We start from the raw sequence: 22,947 nt of genomic DNA, 5'->3' as shown, positions 1-22,947 counted from the left end.
GGTGTAATGGTTATCATTACTACCTCACAGCACTGAGATCATGGGTTCGATTCCCACCATGGCCTTAACTGTGTGCAGTTTGTATATTTTCCCCGTGCTTGCGTGGGTTTCCTCCTGGTACTCCAGTTTCCTCCCACAATCCAAAAATATACTGGTAGGCTAATTGGTTCCTGACAAAATTAACCCTAGAATGTCTGTGTGTACATGTGGTAGGGAATATAGATTGTAAGCTCCACTGGGGCAGGGACTGATGTTCAAATATTCTCTGTACAGCGCTGCGGAATACGTGTGCGCTATATAAGAAACTGTTAATAAATAAATACTGTACTGACGCAGGGTTAAATTAATCCAGGGCAGGGCCGGATTATAATGGAGGCACAAGGGGTCAGTGCCCCTGGGCCCCCCACTAGCTAAGGGCCCCCTGTGGTTGGCATGTATATTTTTTTTTAGCTAAAGGTTTTGTGCATGGGAGTGGGGTAGTGCTGCAGCTTCACCTATCTGCCAATGTGACAATGATTAATGGTGCTGAGCATCAGGAGCCAAGGCACACTGATTGCACAAGTGTGCAGTGCATTACTGGGAGTTGACTAAGTCCCATGACACTTTTGCACAAGAGGTCAGACTGAGAGGTTTGTGCTGAGCTCTAATTGGTGGAGCTCATTACATGCCCATGGAGAACAGCAGCAGTAGCTTAGTCATGGGAGGGTTTTTAATCAAAGGCAGCACTAGGACTGCGAGGTCTCCTACAGAAGAAAAGGTGCAGAGGGACAAACACAGGCTTTTCATATGGTATGTATTTATGTGTATGTGTGTGTGTATATATATATATATATATATATATATATATATATGCAGTTACCCATTGACCAAGTTTATACTGCCTTTACTCTGTGTTTTGACAGTGTAATATTCTCCCATGCAGTGTGCGGCCAGTAATGACAAGTGCAAGGGGGCCCCCCTGGCTAAAGTACCCCGGGCCCCCGAAGTCTTAATCTGGCACTGATCCAGGGGACCTCATGTTCTTAATTTGAAACCCCACCAGCTTATACATTGTCCTCCCTCCCTGGCCTTATTGTGAATAGGGTGACACTTCAGCGTCATCCATGTCCATTTCCTCTATGTCACCCCTGTCATAGTTCATTGAATGTCATGGCAACCTCACTGAGAGCTGCAACATCCCCGCATCGCCCGGCCTGCACCACGTGCTATCGGCGGCAAAAAACGGGTGTGAGATGGAACAGGGGGCAGGCACGGGACCAGGGGCAGCATGCATATTCCTAATAATACCATCGCTATGTGTCCGCCGCTGTCACACTGTCAATAAAGTTATTTTGTGGCCACACAGCACTCTGGGTAAAGAACGGGCCAATCGGAGGGAAGTGTCTGGAGAGAGCGCGAGGAGGAGACCGGCTACGGGACTGAGGCGGCTGCGGCGAGGAGGTACGCGGGCGCACGGCACCGGGCGGCAGGTCCACGCCACCGTTGTTGTGCAACCACAAGTACCAGCATGCCTTGACGTGCTGCAGATGTACAAACCAGGCTGCGTGAGCAGTCCACGTGGTGCACTACAGATCCCAGCCTGCAGACGTGGGTGGGGGGGATAATGTTTATTGTTGCGGCACTGTATAATAAGAATACAGCTGTATGATGGGGACACTTCCCATTATCATCAGCTATCAGGGGGTATGCGGTCCTTGGGTCAGATGTGACTAAGTTGACACCTAAGAATGGTTGACATTGACAGAAGGTTGACACAAGCTTAAAGTTCACATGGTCGACATGAGTTTTTCATGTTTTATTTCTAAAATGGTGTTTTTTCATACTTCACTATCCAAGTGGGCATAATAGTGTGCCTGGAGTGATCACCATGCTAGGGGACGCTGTACACTTTTACGGTGTCCATGTCGACATAGACACCAAAAACCCATGTAAAAACTCATGTCGGCTGTTTTCATTACAATATAAAGCTTGTATCGACCTTCTGTCTATGTTGACCATTCATAGGTGACGATCAATGAGGGACTACCTAGACCAGGCATGTCCAACGTTGGCCCTCCAGATGTTTTGAAACTACACATCCCAGCATGCTTTGTCACAGTTTTGCTATTAGAGAATGCTAAAACTATTGCAAAGCATGCTGGGATGTGTAGTTTCAAAACATCTGGAGGGCCAACGTTGGACATGCCTGACCTAGACATTATCTATCATCTGTACGGTAACCATTTCAGGGTGGGGCTGCTTGCCTATTCTGCACCTCATGCTTGTGTCGTGACCGCTCAGACATGCAACATCTGCTGTGGAGTGCCTTTTATGGTGCTGAGTGTCTTTTCATGCTACTTTTTTTCTGATAAAAAATAAGGCATATAGCACGCACAAGCAACTTTTGCTGATTAAAATGATACGCAACATGCCTATGTTCTGTGCATATTTACGACTGTATCTGCATATTAAATGCTACATCAGTGTTGTCTTGGGGAAAAAAAGCTGCTTATGCATCATTTTACGAATAAGGCACGTGTTGATGGTAAAAGACCAGAATCACACTATGTGTAACATGAGTTTTAGTGCATTTAGGATCGATGTATGTGGACATTTTGCCCAGCGTGTATGGACAGCGATGATGTGAAAGTCGCTGAAAATTTTTTTTTTTTTCCCCCCTGGCCAGCGATTTTCACAGGGGGTGGACGACTTTCCATAGCAGGTTGCTATGGAAAGCTGTCCACCCTGTCGCTCATCTGCTGGTCATACCAACAGGCGAGTGGTGGAGCGCGCATTAGAGCTCATCGCTGGCCCCTATATACTGGGTGGCTTTTGAGCTGCTTTGAGCTCAATATCACCTAGTGTGTATGTGCCGACACTCATTCTGATTCCCTTCTGGTCTGAATCAAATAGACACATACACAACAATATTGGTTTGGTGCTTGAAACCTGGTCTAAATCAGGGTTGCCTACCGGACCCTTTCCTTCAGGGAGAAAGTGCTCTATTCCTGGACTTCCCTGGTAATGTATGATTGCCATCACCTGTGGGGAGCTAGGTCATTGATAACAAAGGTGTCACCATGGGTGATGGCAATCCTACATTACCAGGTAAGTCCAGGAGCAGAGCATTTTCTCCCTGAAGGAGAGGGTCCGGTAGGCAACCCTGGTCTAAATGTTATGACCAGAAAATGCCTTTCAGTCAAATCCCATAAACAGAATAAAAGTCCAAATATATTCATTAAAACATGTTCTCTTCTCATGAAATTGATTATGTGGCTGAGTAATAAATCAATACATTCATTCTTCCCTTCTTGTAAATCATAGGGTAGAGATCAACACCAAGAATCAGACATTCCAAAGCGTTTTGTCTCATAAGAGACTTCATCAGGGGTATGGCTCCTGCCTTTGGGGCTAGTCTGCGCAAGCACGGGACTACTCTAGTTATGCAAGCGCTTTACACTTCTGGGGGTGGTGTGTACACACTAGGGGTCCTCAATCTATTGTGACGTCGGTGGGGCCGGGCCGCCCACTTTAGTGACGTCGGCGGGGCCGGGCCGCCCACTTTAGTGACGTCGGCGGGGCCGGGCCGCCCACTTTAGTGACGTCGGCGGGGCCGGGCACGCCCCTCTTGGGACGGGACCCCAGCAAGTTACTGTGAAGGTCATCACACGTGTAGTCAGCAGACAGCACATACATGGCAGCATTGTGGAGGCACAGAGTGATGGGAAGAGTCTGATATACCATAACCCATCACATCACACGTGTAGTCAGCAGACACCATATACATGGCAGCATTGTGGAGGCACAGAGTGATGGGAGGAGTCTGATGTACCATAACCCATCACATCACATGTGTAGTCAGCAGACACCATATACATGGCAGCATTGTGGAGGCACAGAGTGATGGGAGGAGTCTAATATACCATAACCCATCACACCACATGTGTAGTCAGCAGACCGCACATACATGGCAGCATTGTGGAGGCACAAAATATAATGGGAGGAGTCTGATATACCATAACTCATCACATCACACGTGTAGTCAGCACATACATGGCAGCATTGTGGAGGCACAAAATGATGGGAGGAGTCTAAAATAACAGACAATCCAACAGGTTGTTCAGACTCCTTGAATCACTGACTGAGATTAGAAAAGTCATCAGCCTGACGGTCAGCAACATGGAGTCGCGACCCCATACTGAGGACCCACTTTGGGGTCAGGACCCACAGTTTGAGAACCACTGCACTAGACAATATGTACAAAAATTGTGATAACATAATCGTGCATATTGTTATAAAATAATCGTCTAATGCAGTAGTTTCCAATCCCTTTTGAATTATGGCATTCCCAAGTATCACAATTTTTTTTTTCATGGCACCCCTAAGCCAAAAAATTCTCATTGAAAGAATCAGAAAAATTATTAAAATAAAATCAAGTCAATTCTGGTTATATCTCATTCTTTGAGTTAATTATGCAGTAATTTCTGTTTGTTCACAATTAGATTAGCCATAAATAATTTAAATTGCCCATGGTTTACCAACCCCTGGCACCCCTGCAAGTCCGTCAATGCACCCCAGGGTGCCACGGCACATGGTTTGGGAACCACTAGTCTGTGCATGTCCAAACTGTGGCCCTCCAGCTGTTATGAAACTACACATCCCAGCATGCCCTGCCATAGTTTTAGCATTCCCTAATAGCAAAACTGTGGCAAAGCATGATGGGACTTGTAGTTTCACAAGAGCTGGAGGGCCATAGTTTGGACATGCCTGCCCTAGTCTAATGTGTACCCAGCTTAGGAACTGTACAGCAAGAGTAATGGACATGTACAGCAATGATTTATCATATGTAAATAGCAAGTTTGGCCATTTGTTTTTCTCACCTCCCTCCCATACTGGTTGTTATTATTATTATTTATTATTGGTTGGAGTCTTCCTTAATATTTCATCATGTACTGAATGCTGCTGTTACTGGGCTACGCTTCCACGGTTCTTGGTCCGGTATATAATCAGAAATTTTGGATTTGCTGACTTGTTACTTTTACCCCATTTGATGACAGCTATCCCCTCACAATGGAAGGCGAGGGCTTTGGAGAGCTGCTGCAACAAGCAGAACAATTAGCCGCAGAGACAGAGGGAGTGACAGAGCTGCCTCATGTGGAACGGAATCTTCAGGAGATCCAGCAGGCGGCAGAGAGGCTACGCTCGCGGACTATGACACGCACCTCCCAGGAGTCGGCAAATGTTAAAGCGTAAGGATTGGCCTCCAACAGTGTGTATTGGAGCCTGCTCATGTGCTTTTATTAGTATATCAGAATAGGATATGTAGTTTGTTTTTTGATCATAATTTTGGAAGAATGTGTAGATTTGCCTGAGAAAGCTACAAGTACCTAAGTTTTTAGGATCTTTTTAGCTACTTCCTATTGTGCGGTAGTCTCATGGTTTCTGTTGGGAGACACATAATGGAAGGGTTGGGGTATAGGTCATACTTTCTCGGGGTTAAATGAAAAGTTCCAGGAAAGTTAATAACAAGTCCAGCATTATTTAGTTCTTTGGAGGTGAACCTAGGGCTACTAGGTTGTACTGTGCACAGGCTTCACCAGTTGGCTGCGCACAATTCCAAAGGGGGCATCCATTGTTTCACAGGGTTCCACTTCCCTCATGTACAGCACTGAAACAGTCCAAATAGTGCTGGGGCCGGTCAGGCTTGTTAGGGTTATGCAAAGTGTTGATGTACCCCATCACCATGATTTTGGTGATATCAGCAGGTGCTAATTTTGTGCAAGGTGTTGCATGATGCAGTGCCATATGCTGACGCACACCCCAGCTATTTGCCGTATGTCTGTCTCTAGTCACCCTGCCAGCTGACTACATCTAGACACGCACCCCGGCTATTTGCCGTATGTCTGTCTCTAGTCACCCTGCTGGCTGTCTACATCTAGACACGCACCCCGGCTATTTGCCGTATGTCTGTCTCTAGTCACCCTGCTGGCTGACTACATATTTTTACGTGGCACTACAAGTACCTGTGCAACAGGGGTGCACCATCATGCAATGACAATCGAGAGCGTGTGTGTATAGTGGTACAATCTTTTTCTTGTGACTGTTTGGACGGGAGTACATCGGACGTTGCAAGTAAAATTGTACAGGTGTGTACGCGTGTATCGGCTGTTTGTGGACAGTCCAACGCCTTTACGGTCGGTCGAATGGTCGCAAGAAAACGGATTATATAGGTGTGTACCCAGCTTTAGTGGTGTCTATCTTCTCTTTAGGTCGGTTTTATTGGGCTCCAGAGGTTTGGACATATCTCACATATCCCAGAGGCTGGAGAGCCTCAGCGCCGTCACAACATTTGAGCCTCTTGAACCAGTGAAGGACACGGATATCCAGGTGAGGACACAGTATGTACCTTATGGACATCTGCTGGTGTGAACTTGGGGCTGATTCTGGGGTGGGAGTAAAGCACGAAAGAGCAAGTAACTGTAGGTGGGCTTGTTATGGGTACATTTACTAAGAGGGATGTTGCCAATAGCAAACAATCAGATTCTACTACTTAGCTATTTAGCACCTTGTGGAAGATAATAGAATCTGGTTGCTATGGGAAACATCCGATCTTCAATAGAACTCCCATATTAGTACATTTACCCCTCAGAAAAGAAGTGTTAGTAAGAGCAAAATATAGGAATGTGGAGTGGCGCTGGGTTTCACTGAGACAGAGAGATTAGCTTGTGTAATATATATTTAATAAATTATATGCAAATTTATACAATAAATATAAAATCGAATTTAAAATAAAATATGTACTGAGCTCAAATATTCATAGTTAAAAATCTTAGGCCTCTTGGGCAATAAGACATGCTGCAGTATACTCTCCATTGCGGTTGATGGACAATCCTGATAAGCGACCTTGGATTTCCGGTCTTAGAGTCGAGTAAAATCAGAGTAGGCTCCTTGTGCTTGATATGAAGGGAAAAAAAGTTCTGTTCTATTACCCAGCTTGATGGTTAATGCTGGATGGATAGCCATCCGTCTTGAATCAATCCGTTGAATTAGCAGTGACGGCAGGATCCAATGATCTAGAATCTTGTGCTGATCCGGAACCGTGGGGTGGGTGGCGGTGGGCTCAACGCGTTTCGGTGTCAAAACACCTTCAGAGGCAGTGCGTTGTAAGAGCTGCGAAGTGGAAGCTATACCCAAACATCGAGCAAGACCAAATCACTCTTGGTCCCATTTCAGATATCGGTGAAAGAACATTATCAAATATCACGTATACATTTTATTTGTAGGTTCTGTAAGGAATGGAAAGAGGCACACTGCGGAGACACTGCTATACCCCTCAGTCTTACCGATGCTGTCAGTACTCCTGCCTTTGGATTAAACTGGAACTGTAGTGTAAACCAGGGCTCTGCAAATCCCGGGCACCAGGCCACAAGGAAGGAAGCAGAATCTGGTCATGGGCCAGCGTTGCCCCCCCCCCCCCTTCTCTCTTCTAACAACGCAGCCGCAGCGCTGCCTGATTCTCCCCCCCCCCCCCCCCCCCCCCGTTCCTAAAAGAACAGCTATGGCAGCGCTGCCTGACCCCCCCCACCTCTCCTAACGCCACAGCTGTGTGCAGGCAGCGCTGCTGCGAGACTAGCTCAAAAGTATACAGTATGTGATGGGACCCAGGAACAGCAGAAAAGAACCCCAAATTTATAAAGTCAGGGGTCCCCGGGACGCTCACTTTTTCACTGACCACGATCACTGGACCCTCTGTCACCTTACTCCACCCCACCCTCTCTTGCCACACGTCACCTCACTGCTCCCTCTCAAAACCCATTACCTCACACCCTTCCCCCTCACCCCGTTACTCTCTTCTGTCGCCTGGGCACATCGCACCGTGTACGGGCAGCCTTAAGCTTGTTTGGCTCCTACACTTCCGTCCTGGCTCCTAGGTTTAAAAAAAAATTGTCAAGCCCTGGTGTAAACCCAGGAAGGTTTTCAGGTCATTGTCATTTTAACGGTTTCTTTCCTTCAAATCCTAATGTGGATTATATGCCACTAGTTACACCATGGCATAACAGTGCCATCTTTTGAATTTCTCAGTCTGGTGCAATCTAGTGGCCACCAGTGCGTGCAACACTTGAGTATAGAGGTGAGAAGCAGCGTTAGCCTTCATTATATAGGATTAGCCCTGTGGTGTCAAGTTCGTAAGGAAGCAATTCTTTTTTTTTTTTTTTTTTTGCGTTTGTATGCTGTGTAAATATAATTCAGACTATACAGTATCTATTCCGATACCGGGACTTCCAGATGTTCTAGGACTGATGCTCACTTTTTCGTTTTAGGGCTTCCTGAAGAATGAGAAGGACAATGCCCTGCTGTCTGCTATTGAGGAATCCAGGAGGAGGGTGAGTGTCTCTTGGACAAGGTACATATCTCCCTGTGGGGCAGATGTATGAAGCAGTGATAACGAAGGAGAAGTGATAAAGTGCCAGATACTCTCCTATCCTATCAGCTCTTGGCTGTTAAGTTACAGGCTGGTTTTAAAAAGGGACAGTTAGGAGCTGATTGGTCGGTGATAAAGTCCCAGGCACTTTATCAGTTCTCCTTCGTTATCACTGCTTCATACATCTGCCCCTGTATTGATCCAGGGCTGGTACGGTCTTGACAAAGTGCCGGCAACATCCCTTCCATCTTTAGTGAAAAGGCTTCATATCATTCAATGAAATTTGTGTCTAGATCCCGTTTATAATTCTTGGGTATCACTGTTAGTATTTCCTGTCATCACCCAGCATGCCTTGTGACTAAATCCTATACTATACCTCTTGTGTGTGTTATGTCAATGATGCTGGGCCTAAGTGCATGCACTGCTTTGCAGACATTTGCTATGGCAGAGGAGTACCACAGGGAGTCCATGTTTGTGGAGTGGGAACAAGTTAAGCAGAGGATCCTCCACACGCTGCTTGCCTCAGGAGAGGGCGATTTGGACTTCTCACAGGAGGCTGAGGTATGTAACACGTGGGAAAGCACTTGGCACAGTCCTTGCATCTGTTAGATGTTGATGATTTATATGTGGAATATTTTTGTGTGGCAGACAAGTTACATCAGCGAGCTTGGGGCTCCCGGACGCAGTTCTCTTGATAACGTTGAAATGGCGTATGCACGGCAGGTGAGCTGGTTTATCGTTATATTACTGATTTTTCTTCTTTCGTCAGCGGTAGCACAGGCTCAGTGGGTTAAGCAACACTACAGGGCTAAGAAATAAAGGTTCTCCCTTTGGCACCTTATCCCTCCAGTGCCCTCCATATAAGACGCTCACTGCGGTACTTCATTGAGCATAGATGGCTATATCAGAACTGACCCAGGTACTATTTGTCACCTTGCTCAAGTGTGGATATACTTTAAAACCTTGACTGTTAAGGGAATGCGAGGCCAATGTTTAGGTGATGCTGTGTTAGATAGACCATTGGCAAAAAGATATTTCAGATAAAGGGGCAGATTTATTAAGCTCGGTGAAGTGATAAAGTTTTTATCACCGGCCAATCAGATCCTAACTCTGAAGTTACAGGCTTGGTTTGAAAAATGACAGGTAGGAGCTGATTGGCCGGTGATAAAAACCAGACACTTTATCACTTTTTAAGCATTACAGGGATGATACAGCTTCGCAGGAGGTGACCTTGTTGCCTTGAAGGACTTGTGTCCACATATTGCTTATGGCCATAAACATTGGTCTTGCTCACAGTTCGCAAGTAAATCTATGTAGTAGAATTGCTGGACGCGTGCTTATGGTCACATGACGTGAATCATAGAGTTCAGCAGAGAGCGTGCAGGAAGCTCAGTACATTGCCATGTTCACTAAGCCCATGCGATGAGTGCACAATATAATTGATATACAGTAATGTGACTCCTTATCCAACTGGGTAACTGTGTCTCTTTTTTCAGATTTATGTGTACAATGAGAAGGTGGTGAGCGGACACCTTCAACCCAGCCTTGTAGACCTGTGCGTTACAGTAGCTGAGAGACTGGATGACAAGGTATGGAACCCAACAACAGTTCCTATGATTTTCCCAGTGACAATGGTGGTGATGTATGTCAGGTAGATTACTGGCGTAACATTAACGGCGCAAGGTATATGCTTATGTATAAATAAATATGCCGCAGTTACTTGTTCCCTGCATGTGTGCAAACACAGAAGGGATGATGTTGCCTGCATCAGCTGGGGCTGTCGCACATCCCTACATCAGCTGCAGTTGCCTCCCGGGTCGGCTACTTTCTTACCTGATCTGTGGATTCCTGTTGACAGAACGTATCCGATGTTTGGGCAATGGTGAAACAGATGACCGACGTTCTGCTAGTTCCAGCTGCTGATGCTTTGAAAAGTCGTTGCGCGGTCCAGATGCAGATGGCTTTTGTGAGACAGGCATTGAATTTCCTAGAAGAAAGGTAACTTTTGGACACGTTGTCTAAACTACATGAAGAGCTGCGTTCTTGTCTGTTGATTCTAGGAGACGTCACTGGATGTTTCATCAAAACTCGTATATATATCTACTGTAACTTTATTCTACTCAGCTGCTGGTTGTCTGAATCTCTTCCAGTTATAAGAACTACACGATGATGAGTGTATTTGCCAACCTGCAGCAAGCTCAGCTGGGCGGTGTTCCCGGGACCTACAATCTTGTGAGGAGCTTCCTTAATATCAGACTCCCTTCACCTATACCTGGACTACAGGCGAGTACACAATTTGGCCAAGCGTCACCTATGATCTGGTTTCTCTGTTTACAACATTGATCTGTGGATATCGTTCTGGCATTTGCAGGATGGGGAACTGGAAGGATACCCAGTGTGGGCGCTGATCTATTATTGCTTGCGCTGTGGAGATATTATGGCGGCACAGCAGGTGGTGAACCGGGTTCAGCATCAGCTGGGAGAATTCAAGAACTGGTTCCAGGAATACGTTCACAGCAATGATCGGAGGTGAGGGCAGCAAAATAAATCTTCAATCGTGTAACATCCTCATGGAGAGTAGAAATGAAAAGTCATTTTTCCGTAGCACCTTTTTTGGAAGGGTTCGGGGTGTAAACTGTTTTATTTGCTAAGATTACATTAATAGTTTTTTCCTTGTTGCCAAAAATTCCTGTACATACTGTACGATTCCTATGTGCACGGATTCCTTCCCCGACTGCAGGTAGAGTGCTGGAAGTTTCTTTAGTAGTAGTATTTGGGAGGCACAATGGAAATATACACCGGTCACCAATCTGTATAGTAGTTCTATTTCTATAGGTCAATTTTTTTTTTGGCCACTAGGGGGCGCAGGAAACACTGGGTATAGCCTGGAGGTATATGGTCATTAGGTCGACATGCATTGGGTTGACCACTGAAGTTCATCATGGGATTAGGTTGACACATGCATTAGGTCAACGGTCAAAAGGTCGACATGGGGTTTTTCACCCTTTTTTTGTGCCGACAGTCGGTATTTCATGTCCTATTAAAAAACACACAAAAACAAGCAGCGCTGAAATTAAATGAGTGAATCGATTGGATAAAAATTTACATTTAATATAAAAAATTAATACATATATAGTGTTCACTCTAGGATGGAGACCAGGCAGGGCGCCAGGGGGCACACTGGGCCACAGCTGGGGGAGGTCCCGGGCCGCCGGCGTCATGAAATGGGCGTACCCGGGCCGCCGGCGTCAAGAAATGGGCGTGACCGGGCCGCCGGCGTCAAGAAATGGGCGTGCCCTGGCCCCCGGCGTCAAGAAATGGGCGTGCCCGGGTCGCCGGCGTCATCAAAGGGGGGTGGGACCGGCCCCTCCGAAGCCACTATGCTGCCGGGGAAACGCCGGGCACCGCCGTCTACGGCGACGCTGGGCTTCCCCGTGAGGCTGTTTTAGCGGGGCGCTGCGAGAGGGGCAGGGCGCATTTTGCCCTTTAAAAATCGGGCAGGGCGCAGCGCCCCGCTAAAACAGCCTAGAGGGAACACTACATATAGGACACTACATGAATAAGCACTTTTTGCATAATATTATACCACGTGTCATTTGTGTAAGTAATGAATATAAAAGATTGTATATATCACATTGGCTGGGTGATCAGATCTCACGTGGGTGGATGAACCCCAGTCCGGGGTGCGATGGTCCCAATTTGGATGGAGCCCTGTAAGTGATGTCCTGTGGGCCTGACTCCAACCTCGTGGCAATTGTATCCAAGATGACAGATATTTAGCCGAAGACTTCCACTGATTGAAAGTCTTCGGCTAAATTTGGTCTGATGTGTGGCCGGCATTACACTCCTCTTCCAGCTATACCTAGATTTCCCTGTGCATCCCTATGGACGCAAACAAAATCATTTAACCAAGTATATTTTATTTGGGTCATTCTACATGTCATGTATATCAATTACCACTAATACACAGTCCAGGAGCAGTAGTTTTCTTACTAAGCTTTTATTACCTGTAATTATGCCCCAGCCAAGTGCAAGAGCATCTGCCATTGTGGTGTCATTGGTCCCTGATCTGCTTTCTGGCATGTAGACAGAGTCTAGCGAGAACACGGGTTAGTAATCTGCGTGTTGTAGTGTTCAATCTAGCACCCTGCACCTTTCAAAACTGGTGCAGTTCCTCTTTCCTGCCTGCTGTGTCGCTGTCTGATGTGGTGCTTCTAGCACAGTCTGTTCTGTATTTCGGCATTGATATACAGATCACACTGTGTTAGAAGCATCACAGCAGAGAATGACAAAGCAGGCAGGAAAGAGGAACTACAGCGGTTTTGAAAGGTGCAGTGTGTTACAATGAACACTAGTATTGTATGCTGGCATGTGTTCCAGCATATCCCATCCATCAATAACCAGTGTATCGCTTTTCATGTTTTCTATTCACAATTGCTAAGATTTAGAATTTCCTATCCAATATAACCTTCTGTAATTTTGCTGAAAATAAAACTTTAACAGTATTTCTAGCACCAATAAGCCCCTGTTACCTGTAAATAAATACCTTTGCTTTCAGATTATGCCCAGCAACAGAGAACAAGCTTCGCTTACATTACAGAAGAGCTGTGCGGTCTAGCACTGACCCCTATAAGAGAGCTGTGTACTGTATAATTGGTCGCTGTGATGTGGCAGACAATCATAGTGAGCTGGCGGATAAAACCGAGGACTACCTGTGGCTGAAGGTAAGTGATTATGTCTGACTTGCTCTGTCTCAGCGGGCCCCGGGCAGTCACTTGGTAACCAACAAGCGGCGTCACACTGCAGGAAACTCCTGGCCGCGGTCAGAGGATGGAGGAGACTTCCTGTGGTTGCCAGGCAACCGAGGTGCTGGAGGGTGGCGACAGCTTGAGGCTGCAGCTGGTGATTAGTTCACCTGTGGGCTTTCAGGGCCGTGTCAGGCTGCAGCTGGTGGTTAGTTCACTTGTGGGCTGTCTGGATCCTATTTATTCCCATTAGACCCACAGCTTGACTCCAGTGTTGCTTCACTCTGGTTTTGAACCTTGCCCTGTGCTCCTGGTTGGGTCCTTGCTGTTGCTGGTTTCCACTCTGGTGCTGGTGCCTTTTCTCTGGACTTCTCAGTTACCAGCTCTAGCTAAGTTGGGATTTTCCCATATTTATTTTATTATTACTGTTGCCACCCTGTGCATTGTTGCATTTGCCATTGGTTACTATTATTACCATACTGTGCATTGTTGCATTTCATGTACCACTATATTACATATTATAGGAATCACCGTATTACCATGTTTTTGTCAAGCCTCCAATAGCCACTTTGTCACCCTTAAGACCTGGCGGCACCCCAATACCTGGTGGACCTAATTAGCTGGAGAAAAGTGGTTGTTATAGGTGACGTCCTAGAAAGCAGGAGGCTAAAGGACATCTGGGCATGTGCAATTCATAACCTCTATACAGTAATCATCCAGTTGGTAATTAATAGCACCCACTCATTACTAGCAAAGATAAGTTCGTCATGGCTACCGTATTTTATTTTAAATTAAGAAATGTCTTTATTAATTATGTTTGTAATCCGTGTTTTCTTTTTAGTTGAGTCAGATTTCCTTTGAAGATGACACCAGCAGTTCCCCACAAGACAGACTGACGCTGCCGCAGTTCCAGAAGCAGCTGCTGGAGGACTACGGTACATTATATAGATGCGTTTACACAGCACGTTCTTGTTGCTCCTGGAGTTGGCTTATGACCATTCTGATCTCTTGTCCTCTGTAGGCGAGTCTCACTTTGGAGTTAACCAGCATTCGTTCCTGTACTTCCAAGTCCTGTTCCTGACTGCGCAGTTTGAGGCGGCCATCGCCTACTTGTTCCGCATGGAGCGCACGCGGTGTCATGCTGTACACGTGGCACTCGCCCTCTTTGAATTAAAACTTCTTTTAAAGTCTTCAGGACAAAGTGCCCAGCTGTGTAAGTATCTGTGTATGCAGAGTATTTCTCTTTCTTAGGAGACCTCTATATTACTCACACGTAATAAACCTTTAGTAACTGTGATATGTTTGGATCTATTGTCGACACTGAACCAAGTCCAGACCACCCCCCCCCCCCCCCCCCGGCATGGCAATGTACCGCCCTGCTATACAGTGTCACATACCCCCCTACTACACCCATTACTATAGCGACACATTGTGTTTTATTTGTATTATTTAGTTTTATTTTTAGTCATTTTATGCATTTATTTTTTTTATCCCTTTTTTTTATCTAGTTGTAAATTGGGTTTAAAAAATTCACTTGTTAGCTTTATTTCTTAATAATACTCAACTTTAATCCTTGCTTATGTATACATTGTAATTATTAATGTTTTTGCCGGAAACCTATACAGGAGGTTGCACGTAGATATATAGATATCACACACTGGGCGATATGCCATCAAGTCTCATATCGTGCATATCCCTCGGTGTGAATGCGCACTTCTGCAGTCGCACCGCTACCGCTAGGATTGATTTGCACATCAAACCTAGTGACCTCACTAGTGACACCATGAATGTTTATTGGAGAACAGAACACTGATCGTTCTGTCCTTTATTAACATCACTCCAGTGTATGTGGGTGATCTGGGTTGGTTGGGGTGCCTGAACGACTCCCCGGCACTCCAGAGTGTACCCGGCTTTAGTGAAGAGAAAACTTTCAAACAAGGGGGTACCAAGAAGAAGCTTCTGCAGCAATGAAGAAATAGTTTGCCTTACAGACCAATGAATCCAAAATATTTATCACGCAGGACTTTAGTAAAGTAGGCGAAACAATAGTCCCACACTGTGCGGCTTATAATAACCGCTGCTTCATGATCCGTTTAACCCCCAGATTTGAAAGAACAATGCTTTTAATAGCCAAACATGTGCAATTTCGCAATTCAGTGCACTCCCGCTTACACCTTGGATAGCGCTTTCTGGAGGAGGTGACCAGCACTCGTCCTGAAGGAACTCTTTGATCCTCTGTAGCTGATGCAGTCTGCATAGCTGTGTGTCCGTGTGGCTGGTATGATTACTCCTGCCATTACAGATCTGTCATTGGTCATCTTCTTCCTTCTGTTTCTCTGCAGTGGCCCAGGAGGCCGGAGACCCTGTTGGCATCAGACGTCTGAACTTTGTGCGTCTCCTTATGCTGTACACACGGAAGTTTGAGTCCACAGACCCACGAGAAGCCTTACAGTACTTTTACTTTCTCAGGTGAATGTTCAGAAGATGACGATGGAGTGCACAGAGCATGTTATTAAGCTTGCAGCTTATGGGATTCATCCTTTGCCTTAGATTTGTGTTATACCATTGTTAGGTTGACATGCATTGGTTCGACAGCATGGCTAAGGTCGACATAGTTGGAAGGTTGACACACGCATTAGGTCGACAGTCAAAATGTCAACATTGGTTTTCCACTATTTCTTTTTGAGTTGACATGTGCCGACAGGTGGTATTTCTACCATCTACTAGTGCATGGAGAGAGAATAGAATCACGTGCCTGAAGCACCGCGAGCCATCGGTACACAGCCATCGGTATCACGTGCCTGAAGCACCGCCAGCCATCGGTACACAGCCATCGGTATCACGTGCCTGAAGCACCGCGAGCCATCGGTACACAGCCATCGGTATCATGTGCCTGAAGCACCGCAAGCCATCGGTACACTGTGTTCCCTGTCCACAGTCTGGATTAAAAAAAAAAAGTCATAAGCCCATGTCAACCTTTTGACTGTGGACCTAGCCATTGTCGACGTAATGGTTGTGTCGTCCTTACAACCATGTTGACCGTAGCCATGTGTCTACCTGAGCCATGTCGATCTTCAGTGGCCAACCCAATGTATGTTGACATAATCTGGATCAACCCAATGGCCCATACCCAAATTTGTAGACACGTTTCTCTTTCTCTTTGAATACACCGTTCCACTGCACCCCTAACACTTGTTGTCTCCGTGACTTTGGGAACAAGGATTTATATGGGCAGATTCAATTAGCCGTAGCCTTAAGCAGTGGCTGTGGCGGTAATTATGGCATTCTGCCCCTTATCTTAGGGCTGGGAATTCAATTCGGCCCTTAGAAATAAAAGACTTATTCTCAGAAAGTGATTTTTGGGGTGGTCACGAGCTGAGAAATATCATCAGCTGGTTAAGGTTACATCTGGTTCCTGTGAGTATTCTGTACACACTTTTGTAGAAGCATTTCTGAGATTGGATCGTATGGTCATGTCCCCCTACCTCCTCCATCCTCTATCTTCCAGAAATGAGAGAGACGGTCAGGATAAGAACATGTTCCTGCGTTGTGTCAGTGAGCTGGTGATAGAAAGCGGAGAGGTACAGGCGTTTCCTGCCCGGACTGTTCTGTTTGTCACCCATTCTGTCCTCTGTCTGACTCTACAACGGTTTTCACTTCTCTCTTAGTTTGACATGCTGTTGGGGAAGCTGGAGAAAGACGGCACAAGAAAGGTGACAGAACTTGTCAATAATACTACTTCCGCATTCATACAGTGTAGTCCGGAGAGACATCCTACAAGTGCAAAGCCAGTTGCTGTATATTTAGCAGATTATGGGGGGTATTCAATATGTTGCATCTGTTTTGTTGGAAATGGCTGCAGTTTTCGGCGATCCACGGACTGTCCCAACACCCGACAGCCAGAACATTGCATTCTGAGTGTGGACTTACTGTTGGAGCAATCGAAAACGTCCGGGGATTCTGACCGTTGGGACATTCCGACATTCAGAATCCCATATTGAATACCCACCTTTATGACACGTTTGATTATATATTACATATCCTACGTGAAGATTACAATAAACCGCAACATATGTTAGGGCACTGTTGCTGTGCTTTGGCGCAGTAGCTGTTTAAGATTTCGTATTCAAATGAAAAGGACGACAAGGTCTGTACAGCACAAGAGATCCTGGAGTACGATGTTGTGTGTTTTTATTTCTTGGTAGCCCGGAGCAATCGATAAGTTTACCAGGGACACAAAGCCGATAATTGGAGAAGTGGCAGCGGTTGCGGAACAGAAGGGACTGTTTGAAGAGGCTGCAAAACTCTATGACTTGGCCAAGGTAACGTGTTCTGTCTTCTCCCGGTTGTTTTTTAATACATGTTTTATGCATTGTTAACCTGGAAATCCCTGTTGCTATCTCTATTTATCATTGTATTGTACTTACAAAGGAGCCGAGACTTCTGCTGGTCATGAGTGAATGATGTCTGTGTGCACAATTGCTTGGAGTGACGGCCAGCTGCTGGCTATTGATATGTAACCATGTTCACCGCAGGTGGGGCAGATGTAACATAACGTGCACAGAGAGTTAGATTTGGGTGAGTTATATTATTTCTGTGCAGGGAAAATACTGGCTGCTTTATTTTTACACTGCAATATAGATCTCACTTTGAAGTACCCCCCCCCCCACCCACCCAAATCTAACTCTCTCTGCACAAGTTACATCTGCCCCACCTGCAGTGCACATGGTTTTGGCCATTTGAGAAGGAATTTGCCTTTGCAAGTGAACCAGAATAAGGGCCACAGTGTAGTAATTGCTGTTGGTTACAACAGAGTCTCAGGCTGATTATTATGTCTCCACTTACTCTATAGGACAGTGATAGGCAACCAATCAGGGATCTAACCTTCAAAATGGCGGGAATGGGTCATAGGGTCAACACTATTGGTCGACACATGGTAAAGTTCGACATGGTCAAAAGGTTGACAAAAGCAATAGCTCGTCATTGGAAAGGTCAACATAAAAAAGGTTGACATGAATATTTCAGATTTTCGGGGTGTATATGTCAACATGGTACATCGTGTAAGTGTACAGCGTTCCCTCGTATGGCGCACTCAGCACACTATTCTAATCTAACTCTGAGTACTTGGATGGTAAAGTATGAAAAAAAAAAACACCTTTTAATAAAAACGAAAAGCTTGTGTCGACTTATTTGACCATGTCCACCTCTCATGTGTCAGCATATGGCCTATTGATTGCCGGCGTTATTAGTGTCGACCGCATCCCCAAAATGGCAAGCTCTTATTCTTGGTAATAAATTAATATTTTAAAACCCTACATTTAGTCAGAGACTCCGATAGTTAGTAACATAGTAGGTAGTTCACACAAGTGTTCCCGTAGATAACGCAGGTAGGAGCCGGCAGTCACAGGCGTAGGCTCAGAGGACTGTGTTACCGATCACTGTGAAGAAGTACTCCGGGGAAATAACAGGAAAGGCCAATCACTGTTTTACTTGTTTGTCTAGAACCCAGACAAAGTTTTGGAGTTGACCAATAAGCTGCTGAGTCCTGTAGTTTCTCAAATCAGCACTCCGCAGTCTAACAAAGAACGACTCAAAAACATGGCTCTGTCTATTGCTGAAAGGTAAGTAGACTCTTGTGTATCCTGTGTTTTATATAGCGTTGTACAATGGTGGTTGGGACAGCGATGATGGAGCCACATACAAAATCTGTTTGGGGCTATTGCAGAGCTTACAGGTCTAAAAGGGGTAAAGAGACCAATGTTACATCAGTCACCCAGATTGGATGAGATGTTGGTGCAATATATTAGCAGTGATTGAGGGAGGGAGGGGAATAGTAAGGGCCGTCCTAAACTCTGTAGTTGGCGAGAAGTATGGGAATTTAGACCAGGACAACACAGTAGATGTGTTGTACTTAGATTTTTCTAAGGCTTTTGATACAGTGCCTCACACGATCTGCAATATTTGGGAGCTGGGTCTAGAAGGCAACATTTGTACTTCAGTCAAAAATTGGCCGGAAAATGGGAATGAAAGTTGTGGTAAATGGAACATTTTCAAATTGGGCTTAGGTTTTAAGTGAGGTTCTGAAGGTTCTGTGCTGGGGCCACTTCTTTTTAATATATAAATGACCTGGGAGATGGTCTCTGAAAAGTGTCCAAACTTTGTAAGGTGATAAAATCGGGTCAAGATGTCGCCACTCTACAGAGCGACTTAAACTGGAGGATTGGGCAGCAAGATGGAAGATGAAGTTTAATATTGATAAATGTAAGGTTATGTATTTATGGACCAGAAACAAGTGGGCAATCTCATTTATATGGGGGAATCGTTAATGAAGAAGGATTTGGGGGTGCTCATCGACAGTAGAATTGGCTGCAGTGCTCAAATTCAAGAAGCAGCAGCAAAGGCCAATAAGGTGCCAACGTGGGCATAGAGGTGAGGGAAGACCGTGTAATCATGTCACTTTATAAATCATTGGTATGGCCTCATCTAGATTACAGTTATGGGCACCACATCATAAAAAAAACATCTTGGAACTTGAAAAGGTTCAGAGAAGAGCAACAAAATTGATTAAGGGCATGGAGTCATTGGGTTATAAGGAAAGGCTAGAGGAGATCTGATTAATATATACAAATACATAAAGGGTCAATACAATCAGGTGACTGTTAACAAGAGGACTGTACACCGGACACGCGGTCACCTCCTAAGGTTAGAGGAGAGGAATGTTCTCACCCAGCGAAGGAAGGGTTTCTCTACAGTAAGAGCAGATAAGATCTGGAACACTCTGCAGAGAAGGTTGTTCATTGAAAAAAGGGTTTTAGCAGAAAAAACTATCCAGGGTTATAAGCCTTGATTATTCTGTACTATAGTGGAAATAAATAGGAGCGCCTCTTTGGATCGTTGGGGATTCTGGTTTATAATGGATTAGTAACCTCATCTGGGTCAACTACACCACAGGAGATATAGGTATAACTTGATGGAGTAATGTGGGGTTTTTTCAACCTCCTCATCTATGTTACTATGTACTGGTGCATGAGTTGCAGTTCTGGCTATTTAAGCCAAGCCAACCATAGATAGATATCTGTTCCAGGCCATGCTGAGACTTGCAGTTTCACAGCTGGAGAACTACAGGTAGGCCAGGCCTAAACTAGACTGTTCCATAAGCATCTGGTGTATAGACCTCTTCACCTTTCCACAGCGTAGTGACATCGCTAATGGTTCAGGGGCCATTACCATTAATCAGAATGGACATTGAACTTCTTGCTACCCCTTCCCTGGTTTCTTACCAACAGTCGTCCTCCTCAGGGGGGTCCTAGATGCCTTTAATACTGTCTGTGAAAGGTATGAAATGTGATTGTCATTGCTTCCCCCCCCCCAGGTATAGATCCCAGGGTATAACAGCTGAAAGATCAATAAACTCTACATTTTATCTGCTGCTGGATTTGATGACCTTTTTTGATAACTACCACGCTGGCCATATCGATCTTGCATTTGATGTAAGTTAAGAAATGGATTAACCTATTTTATATATGTATGTATGTCATTTTACATCGGCACACACTGTAAGACTTCTGCCATATTATGGGGAATTCCCTTAGCTGTAGTCATTTACCGCAGGCTGATTGATCCCCTCGGCTGTGCGGTTTTTGGGTTTGTTTTGTTTGGGTACTCGGCAGCCTCCGAAAAAATAAAATAATTGTTTTTACAATGCCGTCAGTGTTAACATATGAGTCCATAGACTTCTATGTGTTTAAAGCACAAAAACAGAAAATGTAATGGGTCTTAATCAGTGTGTCTTGTGGTAGGTGATAGAGAGGTTGAAGATCATCCCTCTGAGCCAGGACAGTGTGGAAGAGAGAGTTGCTGCATTCAGAAACTTCAGTGATGAGGTAAGAAAGTGTCTGCCCCTTGTGACTTGGGGTGAAGTACTGAGACGCTGCATGTAGTTCTGGGTACACTTTAAAGCTGCATTACCACCTTGGAACAATTTTTTCCTAAAATTGCACTTCCCCTTGGCTGGACCTCTGGTGGCTGATTCATTTAGTGTACATCAGTGGTTCCCAACCCTGGTCCTCAAGTACCTCTAAAAGTTCACATTTTCCAGGTCACCGAGCCGGTGCACTGTGTATCCCCACTGGAGACCTGGGAAACGTGAACTGTTAGGGGTACTTGAGGAGCAGGGTTGGGAACCACTGGTTTACATGCTGATTTCTGGGGATTATTATGCTTCTGTGTTAGTCCATTGGTGGAAGAGAAGTGGGGAGCTCAGGGAAAAAGAAATATGACACGGAGAAGCCTGTTGTCACACAGCTGGAAGGAGTCTGTCGTTAATGTTTCCCAGGTGGTAATATATAAATGTGTGTGTTTAGTAATTTCAATCCATTATATAAGAAACAGTAAAATAACAGAATTCCAACACAGTATATCGCACCTGTTACCTACGTGGTACTCCGTCTTCAATAAGTCTGCTGTCATAATGTCACCTGGTGGGGTTTGTGTAATGCTCTCTGATATCATGTCCTGTGTAATGGAATTGTGTGACTTAAGGTAATAAACAGTAAAGCAATGGGCAGTGGCTTCGTGGAAAAGGCCTTACACCTAATGGGCCCTACATACGCAGAGATTTGTGCCAGAGATTCACAACGGGAGATTCAGCACAAGAGATTTCAAATCTCATGGGTCATTATAAAATCCTGCATTAAAATAATAAATAAAAATGGATTGGGGTCCCCCCCCAAGAGCATGACCCTCAAGGGCGACACCGGCCTGGGCTGATGTTTAATCATTGGTGATAGTGCCGCTAACCGATAGTGCAGCAGACTGCAAATAGGCCAGGTTTCCCAACCTCTCCTGCATGCAATCACCAATGACAACCTTTTCAGTGGCTCTGGTGTGCGGGTGGGTGGCACCCCTAAGCATGTGCCAAGTGGGAAATCCGCCACTGGAGTATTGTAAGCCGTGATTGGACGTTGTATTTATGGTTTCTGTTTCTCTACCATAGAGCTAACAATTCTTCATCCTTTTTGTATAGATTAGACATAACTTGTCTGAAGTTCTCCTTGCTACAATGAACATATTGTTCACTCAGTACAAGCGATTAAAGAGCAGTGGCCCCTCCACACTCGGGAGGCAGCAGCGCGTTTTAGATGACAAAGACTCTGTGAGTGTTGGCCCCCTCCATAGCCGAGTCCGCTACATGTGTACACCAGCCGCTAACTGTGTGGTCTTTATTTCAGGTCTTGCGCAGTCAAGCGCGCGCTCTCATCACCTTCGCTGGGATGATCCCATACAGGATGTCTGGAGACACAAATGCTCGACTTGTACAGATGGAAGTTCTGATGAACTAATACCGACATAATTACCATTCATGTACCACCAGCACCTTTCTCTGTGCTCTTTATTGTAATATTCCAAATACAGCCGCCTCTTTTTTTGAACTTTGTGCTTCATTTGTTTGTACATATTAACGCTCTGAGTGCCAGTGAGAGATGTGCAAAATAGCCACTAAAAATACCAGCGTCTTTCACATTGGTTATATACTTTCAAACAAAATGTGTTTAAATAATAAAATAAAAAAAGATTATATTTCATATATAAGGTAACATTACAGGTCATTGGGGCAGATGTATGAAGCCTTAACAAGAGATACATGCAAGGGTGATAAGGAGGGATAAACGTCCAGCCAATCACCTGCCAACTGCCATGTTACAGGCTGTGTTTGAAAAAAGGGTACTCTTTACCTAGAAGGGCGCCCATCGCGGGCATCGCATGCCATTATAATGGCATGCGATGCCTGCAATTTTATAT

General features: G+C 45.2%; 1 protein-coding gene across 1 annotated transcript; it reads left to right on the top strand.

Annotated features, from left to right (window-relative positions):
• Nucleotides 1-1,315: 1,315 nt before the first annotated feature.
• NUP93 (nucleoporin 93) lies at nucleotides 1,316-22,577 on the top strand. The gene is made up of 22 exons (XM_083165605.1): nucleotides 1,316-1,440; nucleotides 5,037-5,228; nucleotides 6,249-6,366; nucleotides 8,301-8,363; nucleotides 8,834-8,962; nucleotides 9,050-9,124; nucleotides 9,898-9,990; nucleotides 10,260-10,399; nucleotides 10,552-10,684; nucleotides 10,773-10,930; nucleotides 12,960-13,125; nucleotides 13,988-14,081; nucleotides 14,168-14,359; nucleotides 15,489-15,615; nucleotides 16,655-16,727; nucleotides 16,815-16,859; nucleotides 17,352-17,468; nucleotides 18,649-18,767; nucleotides 20,519-20,636; nucleotides 20,946-21,029; nucleotides 22,172-22,300; nucleotides 22,377-22,577. The coding sequence occupies exons 2-22, from the start codon at nucleotides 5,050-5,052 to the stop codon at nucleotides 22,485-22,487; spliced, it is 2,463 nt and encodes an 820-aa protein (XP_083021731.1). The 5' UTR covers nucleotides 1,316-1,440; nucleotides 5,037-5,049; the 3' UTR covers nucleotides 22,488-22,577.
• The last annotated feature ends 370 nt before the right edge of the window (nucleotides 22,578-22,947 follow it).

This window comes from Crinia signifera, chromosome 11, assembly GCF_055691185.1.
Source record: "Crinia signifera chromosome 11, ASM5569118v1, whole genome shotgun sequence".
Lineage (NCBI taxonomy): Eukaryota > Metazoa > Chordata > Amphibia > Anura > Myobatrachidae > Crinia > Crinia signifera.
The sequence above is the reverse complement of the archived record's forward strand: the minus strand, read 5'-3'. Positions and strand labels throughout refer to the sequence as shown.